This window comes from Enhydra lutris, unplaced genomic scaffold, assembly GCF_002288905.1.
Source record: "Enhydra lutris kenyoni isolate GAN:26980312 unplaced genomic scaffold, ASM228890v2 scaffoldscaffold84, whole genome shotgun sequence".
Lineage (NCBI taxonomy): Eukaryota > Metazoa > Chordata > Mammalia > Carnivora > Mustelidae > Enhydra > Enhydra lutris.
The window spans coordinates 115,852-130,003 of NW_019154168.1; the positions used below are offsets into that span (position 1 = coordinate 115,852).

Here is a 14,152-nt window from a genome sequence, read left to right on the forward strand (position 1 = left end):
GCTCTGCTTCTTAACGACAGCTTCAAAGGTGGGGAGTATCAGTGCAAACCGCCTTTGCCAGGAAATGGGAGTGTGGAGAATTCTGCAAGCTGAAGAAGAAAGGCTGAATACCCTGAGCGGGGATTTTCCAAGAACAAAAGCTCCAGACTGCAATCATATTTCCTTAGTGGATAACAATCTCTCTTTCCTCTGTCTGATCAGCTCAGTTGGTTCAAACTGATGAGAAGCAGTCAAGTTCAGTCTGTTTTCTTTCAGAGGCCCAGGCAGAAAGAAGCTTAATTCAAATTTTCCATCCTCGAAAATCACTCACTGATTTCAAAGAGAAAGGAGCAGCTGACTCTCCTAGATCCACCCCAGTTCATGACTACTGGTAAAATGACCCTCAAAATGCAGCACCAGATACTGAAGTACTAAAGTGCTTTCTTTTTCTCCCCGCCTTTTTTTTTTTTTTTTTTAAAGAACAAGCACAGGTGCCTGGATACCTCAGTCAGTTAGGCGTCTGCCGTCGACTTACGTCATGATCCTGGGGCTCTGTCCTGGGATTGAGCCCCACACCAGGCCCCACACCAGGCCCCACACCAGGCTCTGTGCTCAGCAAGGAGTCTGCTTCTCTCTCTCCCTCTGCCCTCCCTCCACTTGTGCTTTCTTCCTCTCTCTCTCTCTCTCTATCTCAAATACATAAACAAAATCTTAAAAAAAATAAAAAAGAACAAGCCTAACACACACTCTACTGTTACTATTTCTCCTATCATTTCCTTGGGTCACTGAGCTGCCTATACCCTACTCAGTCCTGTATAGATTCTTAGTGTTCTGATTTTCAACAGGATTCCCTGAGTACACTGCATAAAATTTGAAACACATAGTAAAGAGTAATGACTAAGGCTGAAAAATCAATTTATACAACCAATTGCCTACAGTTTGAAAGAGACTGTGTCCAGATTTTCTTCACAGACTTGATTCTATTTATAAAATGTTTATTAACTTATTTCTAGAGCCACGGTGTAACTTTTGATACCACTAATAAAATTACTCCAGGATATTTTACACAGACATGGAATTATTTTCATTATTCAGAGTAAATAATATATTGTAACTATTCCTTTTTTTTTTTTTTTAGTTTACACGAGTCATTTTGTTTCAGACTTAGGCACAAATTACTTCTCAATTTTTTTTTAAATAAGAATGAATAGATTAAAAATACAGTTGAGTTCTGGCATAAGATTACAGAACTCAAATTGGATTTTACCTTTACTCTCACTCCAACTCACTCTCTCATTCCTACTGTCAGAAAATAGAATAAATCCCCATGAGTACTCAATATCAGAGAGGGTACTAGAGTCACCACTGTTGGCTTTGCTTTCAATATCCACTCACTTTTCCTTCTGCCGAAGGGTAGCTTGATTTTTTTTTTTAAGATTTTATTTATTTATTTGAGACAGAGAGATACAAAGAGAGAGCATGAGCAGGGGGAGCAGTAGAGGGAGAGGGAGAAGCAGACTCCCCATTGAGCCAGGAGCCGTATGCAGGGCTCAATCCCAAGACCTGGAGATCATGACCCGAACTGAAGGCAGATGTCCAACCATCTGAGCCACCCAGGTACCCCAGGGTACCTTGGATTTTTGCTGAATTATCCAACCCTCACCCAAGCAGGCCATGAATTTTGGGGGGAACTGACCCGAACCCCAGCCTCTGGAAAAGGTGGGACTATTCTAAGTAATACTATCTGCATTACCATACAGATTGAATAACACAGGCCTAAGCCAATCAGTACACAGCACCGTCCTGAACATAAAGTGCTTATGGAGAAAAGAACATGGGATAGAAGAGAAACCAAGAGAAACATGTGATAGAAGAGAAACCACAGAAACCCTGTGTACAGGATTTGGGTTCCTCAAAGAGGTACCCTCTTCTCTTCTGTACTTGGGATGTAACTATGATGCCTGGGACAAGAATTCTCAGAATACTGTCTTTTCTTCTTCATTTTTCCAACAGGAGAAACAAAACAAACTTTTTTTTTTTTTTTTAACTCCATGAGGTAAGGACAAAGGTGGGATTTCATAACTAAACTCAGGTAAGCTTGGAGGAAATGCGGTCATTTTGGATTTTCACAAACACATGCAAAACCAGAGTTTCAGGAGATTACCAGTGTCTGATGTAATGTAGTAATATTATTGGACTTCTTACTTGTCTTAACAGTCTAAGTGATGTATGTTTATTGAAAATCTTCACAGCCACTTCTTCCCCTTCATAGGCTGCCCGATAAACAGATCCAAAACTGCCATCACCTTTTGAAAAGAAAGTACAAAGCACTTCAGTTAATCTGTCCAACTAGAAAAGCCAGATAAATTATATTGGTTCTAATTACATATGTTGTGTACATGAACAGAAATCTGACCTACTTGTTCTGTTGAATCAAGTCTCCTCTGATGCCCAGTCTTCCTCCTTCTACTCCGTGAACTATGACACACCTAAAGATTTTGTTCCAGCCTTCCCATCTCTGTCTACATTCTCCCCACTCAACTACCTCATCGACTCCCTAACTTCATCGCTTCCGATAGGTTGAGTGTTTCACATATTTATCTATAGCCACAAGCCACCTTCTGAACTCTATCCTTTATTTACAACTTTGCACTGCAGCTCACTGGCATGCCCCTCCAAATCTCAACCATGCTCCATCAGAAGCCACCCTCATCATCTGGTCTCCAAACCAGTTTTTATTCTACCTCATATAGCTCACTAAAACAATAACAACAAACGAAATTTAAAACCTCTTTTCATAGTCATTCTAGAGCCCAAACGAAAAAATCATCTTAGTTCTTTGCCCCATGCCTCCTTTCCATTTCCATTCCCACCACACCCATTGGATGCCCTTGGTGCTTCTGCCTAGACTGTGGAGGCCTTCTCAGTTCATCCCCTCTGAAGCAGTCTACCTCTCCTACAGAATCAATCTTCCTATAATTACACTTTTATTATGTCATTCTCTTGTTCAAAAACAAATTATTCTATGCTGTCTATGAAATAAGATTTCAAATCAAAGACAAATCCATATTGCAGCTCCAAATTCTTGTTTCTCTTCCTGTCCTACTGCTCATTCTCTGGGCTCCAGCCCAGTGGTTCTCTCGGTTTGGGCTGCACAGGACATCTGAGGAACTTTCTAAAAACACCAATGTCTCAGTCCACCCTCAAAGATTCTGACCTAATTAATCACAGGAGTTAATGATCATTAGTATTTTTTTCTTTTAATTCACCAGGTGACAGTAATGAACAACCAGGGTTGAGAACAACTGTTCTAGAAAACTGGAATAGCCAAAATTTCCTAAACATGCTTTGTATCTTCAGGCTTCCATACCATTGTTAGGCAGTTGCTTAAAGAGCTCCGCTGCTCTATCATCTCACCCTTTGTGGAGTTTATCAAGTCTGTAAAGCACAATACATATTGAGATACCAAAGCCTGAGAAATTGACCATGATCAACTCCATGGACTATTACTCTTCACTGACACACAGTATATCCTTATTTGTATCGTTTTTATGGTTCTCACTTAGTGCTTTGAAATACAAGCACTTGACTGACATAAGTGAATGAACTCAGAAAAATCTACAGAGAAATAGAACAATGTTGAAATCTGTTATTTCTAAGTGGTGAAATTATGCAACTGTGGGAAGCTTAGATATTTTGTGGCTTTTAATATTTTTGTTTTTGTATTGTGTCTTTTCATCTCCATGATAAGTACTTGTAAGCATATAGTATTTTATGCTCAGAAACAATGTACATTAAAAATAAAAATGATAAGTATTCATTTGAGTATATGTCATATTTCTACTATATGGTAGACATGTTAAAATATCATCTGCGGTCTACGGCCATACCACCCTGAACGGGCCCGATCTCGTCTGATCTCAGAAAATATCATCTGTATATTTTCAGTCTTGGTATCTTCCCACCCCTTCCTTCCAGTACTTAATAAATACCCAACTTCTAAAACCATTACTCAATACTGATGGTACTGAGAGTTTTGGAGAGAAAAAAAGTCTATCGGATCAGTTAAATATTTGAATCAAAGCAAGACTGGGTAAACAGGAGAGGGAAAAGAGAAAGAAAACAAGTGGAAGGGGAAAGGAAAGAAAGAGTAAGACAGATGAACAGTTATTCTGGTTCCCCTCAATTCTGGACAACTATCAACAACAAAGAAAAAACAAATAAGCAGAGAGAAGAAATACACTCTAAAGAGATATAAAAATTTCAGGTGAAAGTAGTAGAGATTTCTAATTTTTTTAAGCCCTTCCCTATTTTGAATCACTGCTATATGAAAATGGAGCATGGACAGTCATCTCTCTCAGATGGCTAACACTAAAAATAAGGTTAAGGACCGTTATTGCACATTTGTGACAACGAAGTATGAAAAAAAACTTGAAGGCAAGGAAACCTTCCTAACCCTGTCAGATCACACCATTGAAGTACCTTTCTATTATGGCTCTCTGGAAAAATAGTCCCCTGAAGATGAAACATACCTCACAACTCCTCCGACACACAAAACTCTATAACTGTGCATTTAAACTTTTTTCATAAAACAAGTCTATTAATATTTACAAATCTATCAAAAGGTTCATATAGTAACTGCCATCTTAGAAGAAAGTGTTAACTGAAGGCCTGAAATTTACTCCTGCCCTATAATGAAAATGGCAATGAATGACCTCTACCACATTACCTCAGCATAAAAACACAGGGAAGTCTGCTTGTAAAATGTTTTTAGAAGGATATATCTCATTTGTGTAGATCACTGATTCTCAACTAGGACACTGTTGTTCCCTTATCGCTACCCTCTACCTTTTGCAATGTCTGAAGACATGTTGATTGTCATACCTGGGGGTGGGGGGTGAGGATATACCACTGACATCTAGTGGGCAAAGGCCAAGGCTGCTACTAAACACCATACAATGAGGGACAGCTCCCACAACAAAGAATCACTCAGTCTGAGACAGCAATAGTGCAGAGTTTCAGAAACCCTGAACTAAATTGTAAATGAACATGGAATTTATGGGTTTACAGGACATGAGACTAGAGAATGGGAGTACTTATATAAAAAATTCCCTCTGTGTAATGAATGGAATACAGAACACGGATGCTTTTAGAGGTGGTCAAAGGTAAAAACTTCCAGTTATAAGAGAAATAAGCACCAGGGGTGGAATGTACAGCATGATGACTATAGTTAACACTGCTATGTAATATATATTGAAAGTTGTTAAGAGACTTAATCCTGTAAGAACTCACCACCAATAAAATTTTTTTTCTTTTATTTCTATATGGGATAATCAATTTTAACTACATTCATTGTGGTAATCATTTCATGATATATGTAGAGTCAAATCATTTGCTGTATACCTTAAACTTACAGTGCTATATGTCAATTACATCAGTAAAACTGAAAAAAAAACCCCACAGTGCTTCAAAAATGAACTTTGTAAACAGTTCTACATACATTGTTCAAAAAGTATCCATTAATATGAAACACATTGTATGCACTAATAAGAGATATTTGGGGGAGCTTTGTCTATAGCTTGAGACCCTGTGCTCGCTTCGGCAGCACATATACTATAGCTTGAGACCCCTTCAGAGAAAGACTACAGTGTGCCTGGTGCTTACCTGTACCCTTGGAATCACAAGTCAAGTTTGGTATTGGTTAAGATCTAGGATTTGGCATTGACATTTCAGCATTTTGTGTTAACCCACTATTACTAATATATTCATTTTCAGAGTTCCAAAGCATTCAAATTCATTCTAAATTTCTCAGCTGATATGAAGAATAAAGATACAAGGCAGTTTCTTTACCTTTACATGTCATGTCCCATATTTTTTATATTCTTTATTAATAATTTTAATATACGAACAGATGTATTTTAGGCATTCTTTCTGTGGAAATTTAATTAAAATTAAATGTATATAGATATAACAATGAATAGTCCACAAAGTAAATCCAGAGCTGTCTTCAAATACTTTACATTAACTCAACCCGATGCTCTTCATGGTTCCCAGTGACTCTCAAGAAGGCTTAGAACTTGAGTATATCACTGATTTAATAATGCTTCTCAATTTTTCATCCCAAACTGCTTTTTATGAATACTTTTATGAGAATTCATGCTTGTTATCCTGAGGAACAAAATTGCTCTTATGACTACATCGAGGTGTTCTTCCTTTACTAATTCTGTCTTTTCAAGACTGAAAAATGACGGCATTACAACAACTGAAAATCTCCTTAACTGCCTCCCTCATTTCCAGCACTTAAGGCCAATGTAAGGGTGTGTTTCACAAACATGTGCTTTCACAGCAGCCCCATCCTTATCTCAAACCTTATCCATAAGAATGTGTGCAAACCACTATGGTGAGTGCTATGAAGTGTGTAAACCTGGCGATTCAGAGACCTGTACCCCTGGGGCTAATAATACATTATATGTTAATAAAAAATTAAAAATTTAAGAAAAAAGGAATGTGTGCAAAGCAAATTCCTTGTCTGTAACATATTACTTTTAAATAATCATTCTGGAAAAAACCCATTATAACGAATATATGAAGACTCTATAAACTATGACAATATAGTTGAATATTTTCTAGGTTATAAGGAAAAATTATATCCTAATTTTTATTCTTAAACCAACAAATATAGTTACCTAAGAGAAACTCAGGAGCTTGTTCAAATTCCAATTCATCATTATTCAACATAATATTTCTAGGCAGGTCAGCCAAAATTAAGTCAGGAGCAATTTGAGATATTGGAATGGTGAGCCTTGGTTGATCTGGATTTACTAGAAGGTCTCCTGCGAAGCACATAAAACACTTTTTAAGAACAAACTTTTAAGGAAGTACATAAATTTGTACAAAAATAATCACATTTACTACAATTTCTAATCACTCTTTTAGGTTTTCTTACCAATCTTATTTTTCTCTAGAAAACCTAAGAAAGTTTTAAAGGTTTGATTAATAGCTATCTACTTAGAATGTTAAAAACTTATTCCTAGGTTCAGTCATTAGAAACTAGAATTCAGAACTGCCAAGGACTGACATCTGTCTAAGAAATAATCTATTCTCTACTTAAACCACATTCGTGAGGGCACTTATTACATGGTTAACAAGTTGCTAAGTTTTTCTATGTATTAGCCTATTTTTTTATGCACGTATAATTAACATACAGTGTTATATTAGTTTCAGGTGTACAATATAATGATTCAACACTTCGCTACATTTCTCAGAGCTCATCATGATACATGTACTCTTACTCCCCTGCACTTATTTCATGCATCTCCCAAACCACCTCCCCTTCTGGTAATTACCAGTTTGTTATCTGTATTTGAGTCTGGGTTTTTCGTGCCTCCTTTTTTTTCCTTCTTCCTTTGTTTGTTCTGTTTTTTTAAGTTCCACAAAGAGTGAAATCATATGGTATTTGTCTTCGTTTGTCTGACTCATTGCCCTTAACATTATACTCCCTCGTTCCATCCATGTAACAAATGGCAAGATTTCCTTCTTTTTTATGACCAAGTAATAGTCCACTGTGTGTATATGTGGGTTTGTGTGTGTGTGTGTACACATATATGCATATAGCCCACATCTTCTTTATACAATCATCTATCAGTGGACATTTGGGTTGCTCAACATCACTAGTCACCAGGGAAATATAAATCAAAACCACAATGAGGTATCACCTTACACCTGTCAGAAGGACTACAATCAAAACCAAAAAATAACAAGTGTTGGCAGGAATGTGAAATGAAAAGAATCCTCATGTGCTATTGGTGGGAATGCAAACTGGTGCAGCCACTGTGGAAAACAGTGTGGAGTTTCCTTGAAAAATTAAAAATAGAAACACCATGTGATTCCGTTATTCCACTACTGAGTATTTACCCAATGAAAATGAAAACACTAATTCAAAAAGATATATGCACCCCTATGTTTACTGCAGCAATATTTATAATAGCCAAATTCTGGAAGCATGCAACATCTATTTTAATCCTCATAACAATTCTATGAGGTAGGTTTTAGTATTCCTATTTCACAAATGAGGTTAAGTTGCTCAGTGAGCCGATACTCAAACTCTCAAACCAAAAATGTTGTGAATCTAGAATACAAATGTTTTCTTGGTAACAAATATAATCCATCTTTATCAGCTGTCACTCTAATTGAATGTAGTATTCCCTAACTCATCCTTTATGAGAAGAATAATTTTTACATTTATTACAAAACTCCATAAATATTGAAAATATCAGTTAAAAACATTAAAAAGTTCTATCAACACTACCTTCTTCTGCTTTCTTCATCAAGTCATCAAGTAAGATTTTTTGATGCTCTTCACCATCATTAAAACTATATAATGCCCATTTCTTCAACAGAGTTTCTCCTTCACCACAGATATCAATCTCCAGTAGTCCAGGAAACCATTCTTCCATGAGAGAATCAATGTGGTCCACAACTTGGCCCAGAAGAATACAGCCTACATAATCCAAAGGACAGCTCATCAACACCCTCTCTGAACCATATTCTGTTTCAAAGCTGGAAACTACAGAGTTTTTTTTTTTTTTTCAATGTTTAAATTTCTTTAGTGGTACAATTCAAAGTTTTGAATTAATTTCCTTACCTTTTCTACAAGAAGGAACTGTAATTTTTAAGAAACTCTCAGGATGATTGTCTAAGACTTCAGATCCTACCAGACAATAAGCTTCAGGAGACCAATTCAAGTAGATGCCTTGTCGCCAGTACATTCTGTTTGGACGAAGTGCTCGTTCTGAAAGTTTAAATGGACCCAAATGTACCCATTAATTATAAACTACTCCATAAATTAAAGGAGCAGAAAAACCATTGAACATACCAAAAGTAACTAATAGAGATATATTTGTTTTGAAACAAAGTGCTGGAATTGTTAATGATGCAAGTCCCCATCCATATCTATTACATATGAAATTAAGTATTTTAGCCTTAATTTTGCAAGGAAATAAACAAAAGGTAACCCAAGAGAGAGTTCAGGTTCTTGACGTTAAATAGTTTAGTATGCTTAATAGAAGAAAAAGAATCATAAATAAGCTCTCATAACCTTCAATTTTTTTTCTAAGAGCAAGAAAGAGTGAGAGTGGTAGGTGGGGGAGGGGCAGAGGGAGAGTGAGAGAATCTTAAGCAGGCGTGATCTCAAAACCCTGAGGTCATGACCTGAGCTGAAACTAAATCAGAAGCTTAAAGGACTGAGCCACCCAAACACCCCAAATTCTCATAACTTTAAAAAACTCTTAAAAGGAGGTTGGTTGTCACAATAAAATCAAAACTTCCTGAATATTTTGTTTTAATGCAATGTAACTACCTATATTAATTGCAAGCAAGATAAGGTTTATTTCAGAATACAGTAACACCCACATAATGCTGATTTAAACCCCCAAAATGATATTTTCCTTTCGGAACACTAAGACCTCTCTTTCTTCCAGAAGAAAGAGCTAGCATTATAAACACCCATTTTTATTCTTTTTTGTAAATCGCTCAAGGAATCGTGCAGAAGAGAACTATTAAAGTCTCTGCATTGAATGGTCTGAATGGTCACAACCTATTAAGTAAAACTCCCTGGATTTGCAGTGATAGTCACTTCTAGTTTTCCTTTGTGTGTGTGTGTGTGTGTGTGTGTGTTTCTACATCAATTACTCCTATAATCTTACCTTCTAAAATTGTTGCTTCTACTCTACTTTGCCTTGGAAAGCAAGATATTCCTACTTAATATAAATGTGTCTAAAATAAAAACAAATAGGCTTTGAGTGAGGACTTGAAAAATTTCCTCTCGACAAACTGCATCAATGTACGTAAGCCTCTGTGTCTTTCTTTATCTTGGCTACTCCAAAGTTTTATTAGCTTATTTTCTGATTTTCAGTGGCCTTGCAAATAAGTAAACTCTGAAAATGACATGACAATTTTAATATACTTTTCCCCTAACTTTTCAAATATTAAGTCTTCATTAAATACATACCTCTTCCTGAAAGCATGTAAGGTGAAATTTCAAGTAATCGATTGATTAACCTGGACCAAAATCCCATTGGAAAATAAGGCATTTCATATAGTCGAATGATAATTTCAGAGTTCTCACAATGGGGAAGCTCTATCACAGGCCTGTGGTCAGACAAACTAAAGAGAAAAGGACAGCAGCACTATATAGCTTCATAGAACACCCAACCACGTTAAAGTGTTTTACTCCCTAAAATCAATGAACTAAAGATAAATATTCTAGGCAATTGCACTTTTTTATAATGTTCCTTTGCTATATGCCCTTCCTTCTTCAAAAATTCAATGGCTACTCAATCAATTCAAATGCATGCTCGGATGCAGGAATTTTTTCAGCAATCCTATTTACACTAATAAATAATTATAATTAGTTACACATAGATAAGTTTTAAGGGATTATATAAAACTTGAAAAAATGCATGTCCTATAAAAAGCATATGTGTATTTTTAGAATATCCAATTTTTAGAATTGGATAGCATCTACCAATCAATGCAATTTGTACTTTTCAAGGTCATATACCTTATAACATTTCCCAGCAATAAGAAAATATAAAGCAACAAGAAAATTTTCTATAATACAGGATTAGAACTTAGGCCTTCATTGTATTGCTGCTTTCCTCAGAAAATTCACTGCCATAAATTCTTCTGATGAAAACTCACTATCTCCCCAGAACTTGTCTATGCTTGATCTTAGCCAAAAGGCTGAGAAAAGATTCTCCCAGAACCTAATATAACTCTCTCAGCTGCCATGTAAGGACACACATGAATAAATACACACACACACAAACACACACACACACACATCACTATTTCCCTTTCTTACGTAATTAAAGCAGTGCTTAACCAAATAGTAATTACATACATAAAACAAGTCATTTACTATACTTTAAAAATGTCAAATATAGTGTTTTCATTAAAAGTAAATGCTACATTTCAGTAGAAAGTATACACAGGAAACAAAAAAAATTAGTACACTTATCATAAACCAAAGTTATTTTGACAATTAAAACATATAATAGCCGGTGAATTTACAAAGGGTAATGGAATTTTTAAGTTTAAGTTTACCTGCTTGGAACCAGCAAATATTCTTCTCCTATTGGCAAGGCAATCTGGAATTTTTCTAGGAGTTTAAAGTACTGTGACATGTAGTTCTTCGGAAATCTCTTTTTCTTTGAAAGAAATTTTTCCACATCTCTACGTGAAATGATTCCTTTAGGATGTTTTGGATAGCCTTCCACTTTCACTGTCAAAATCTGAAAGATTTAAACTTGTAAAAAATCACTAGAATTTCTTTTCTGAAAATTTTAAAAAATAAATTTATTTATTTATTTTAGAGACAGAGTATGTGCTGGAGTAGGGGGAGGGGCAGAGGGAGAAGGAGAGGGGAAGCACATTCCCTGCTGAGCGTGAAGCCCAGCATGGAGCTCAGGGCTCGGGGCTGGATCCCAGGACCCAATACCATGACCTGAGCTGAAACCACTAACGATTAAGCCACCCAGGTGCCCCTATTTTCTGAAAAGTTTTGAATTCAAAGCATTTCGTGTCTCTTTGCTTGGTGAAAGTGATCAGAACAATTTTAATGTTGTCAGGTATAACACAGGACCTAATTTCTCTACTAGCAGCCATGCAACCTGGAAGCCCAGTGGAGCAATCACTCCTCCACAAAAGATACATTAAATTAAGAGAATGAATTCAAATCCAAAATTAGAGAGAGCGTCTGAAATCAATGAAACTTAAGCTTTCCCGGCTCCAATTAACAGATCAATCCAATACCCCCCCATCCTTATTATAGTCTCATCAACAGTATATTCACAGGGAAATTATCTTCCAGACTGTGTTCTCACTATAGGTTTGCCATAGAAATGTTACTTTACATTTACAGAATAGAAAATGGTTTCTATCAATGGGAAGGGAGGCAGTATAGTAGAGTCTATTAGTGATTCTCAAACAAAGTAACTACAGAATTTTGCTGGCCTCCACTTGGAGTAGGGATCCATAGGTCTGGCATGAAGCTTGAGAATCTGTTTTAAGAAGAAATTCAGATGATACTACCATAGAGACCATAGATTCAGCTTTGAGCATAATCATAGCAGTTAAAGTATAAATTCAGAAGAACCCAGGTTCAAATCCAGGTTCTAGTACTAGCTGTATTATCTGGAAAATGGTATATAATTTCCTTAAGCCACAGTTTCAATCAGATAATAAAAGTGACTGTCCCTTAGACTGCCATGACACTGAAATAAGATAAGTAAGGCATGCAAGGTGATAGGACAATTTTTAGCATATAATAAGCCCTCATATGTTAGCCATGACTATCCATATATTCTTATTCATTTTACTTAGCCAAATTAACTTTTTTTCTTTTCTTTTCTATTTTTTTTATTAACATATAATCTATTATTTGTTTCAGGGGTACAGGTCTGTGAATCATCAGTCTTACAAAATTCACAGCACCCACCATAGCACGTACCCTCCCCAGTGTCCATCACCTTTTAAAAAGGCTTGTGCTTGGGTGCCTGGGTGGCTCAGTTGGTGGAGCGACTGCCTTCGGAATCAGGTCATGATTCCAGGATTGAGTCCCGCATCAGGCTCCCAGCATCCTGGGGAGTCTGCTTCTCCCTCTGACCTTCTCCTCTCTCATGCTCTTTCTCACTCATTCTCTCTCAAATAAATAAATAAAATCTTAAAAAAAAATTAAAAAGGCTTGTGCTTAATTTATTTAGATCTTTAACATGTAAGGGATACTTCAATAGGAGCATACATTATGCATTTTATCATGCAGTTGGGTGAAATATTGGATTGTAAAATCCTTAGGCCCAAAGGTTTCTCTCCCTCATCTTTATATCTCTATTTGGTACACATAATGTTTATTGAATCGATGAATGCATTACTGGCTGAACATAATTGCGTCTAATGAGAATATATAAATGGGTGATTAAATAATAAAAACTGCAGTTTGGGACCTCTCCCATATTGTGCACTTTATAGCCCAGGACACTCTTATAATTTAGGTGGTAAAGAAAATTGTTTGCTATTCTGGCATTTTTAGAGTTGCTAAGACCTTGTCTGACAATTCACTCTCTATTCCCAATCATACTTTATATTTTCTTTATAGCACTCTACCACCTGACATTTTAAGTGTTTATTTATTGGTTATTTCCTCCCAGCTGAATGTCAGGTCCGTGAATGCAGGAACCTTGTTTTATCTATGCTTACAGCCCCAACAGCAGAACAATATCTAGAACATTGCAGGTATCAAACCAATTGCTGGGTGACAGAATTTGGGGAAAATAAAGTTTGGAGCACTTTATCCTGGGGTCAGTTTTATAAGTACTGGAGTCAAACTACTTAGTTCGACTACTTCTTAACTCTACTTCTTTCTAAATATGTAACTTTGGATAAATTATTTCACTTTTCTGCCCATCAATTTCTTCATCTTCAAGATGAAGACTAATATAATACTATTTAAAAGAGTTGCTCTGAGAATTACATGAGAAAATGTTTGAACAGTGCACAAGTAACACTTATATGTTAGCCATTATTGCATACCTCTTCTAATTTGCTTTATTTAGGCACATTGACTTCATTTTTTTTTATTTTTTAAAATTTATTTATTTAAGTAATGTCTACACCCAACATGGGGCTTGAACTCACAACCCCAAGGATCAAAAACTGTACACTCTTCTGACTGAGCCAGCCACAAGCCCCTAGACATATTGATTTTAAAATAGAGGTTTGTGCTGGATTGTTTTTAGTAGATCTATTGTATGCTACCACTATTTGTAGTAAATAGTATCCAAAGACGGACACATGAATTTCTTCTCTCCCTACATATGCATGGTGTTTGATCCTTCAAGAAAAGAAATCCATTCTTTCTCTCCCTATGGAATCTGAATGGGCTTTCTGGTTATTCTCGTCTCTAGAATGTGGCAGAAGTGACATTTTACCAGTTCTGTGCCTACCCTTTGAAAGGACTGGTCATACGAAAGGAATGGCCATATGGTCATATGGAGGAGAACCAATACACCAAAAGTGTGAGTATAGCTCTCTTGGGCTTTCCCACCTGGCTCAACGAAGCAAGCCAACCTTAATACCATGTGGAGCAGAACCGCACAGCTGAGCACAGCCAACC

At 36.4% G+C, this 14,152-nt stretch overlaps 1 protein-coding gene across 1 annotated transcript in view; it reads right to left on the reverse strand.

The window, feature by feature from the left end:
• Window positions 1–14,152, reverse strand: part of LOC111161332 (leucine rich repeat kinase 2) — a 130,871-nt gene that overhangs the window by 36,538 nt on the left and 80,181 nt on the right. The window contains exons 34-39 of the mRNA XM_022524930.1: window positions 11,086–11,273; window positions 9,989–10,143; window positions 8,624–8,770; window positions 8,288–8,479; window positions 6,666–6,812; window positions 2,185–2,285 (exon numbers count right to left, since the gene is read on the reverse strand). Of these exons, the coding sequence (XP_022380638.1) occupies window positions 2,185–2,285; window positions 6,666–6,812; window positions 8,288–8,479; window positions 8,624–8,770; window positions 9,989–10,143; window positions 11,086–11,273 (930 nt within the window). The remainder of the gene's footprint in view (window positions 1–2,184; window positions 2,286–6,665; window positions 6,813–8,287; window positions 8,480–8,623; window positions 8,771–9,988; window positions 10,144–11,085; window positions 11,274–14,152) is intronic.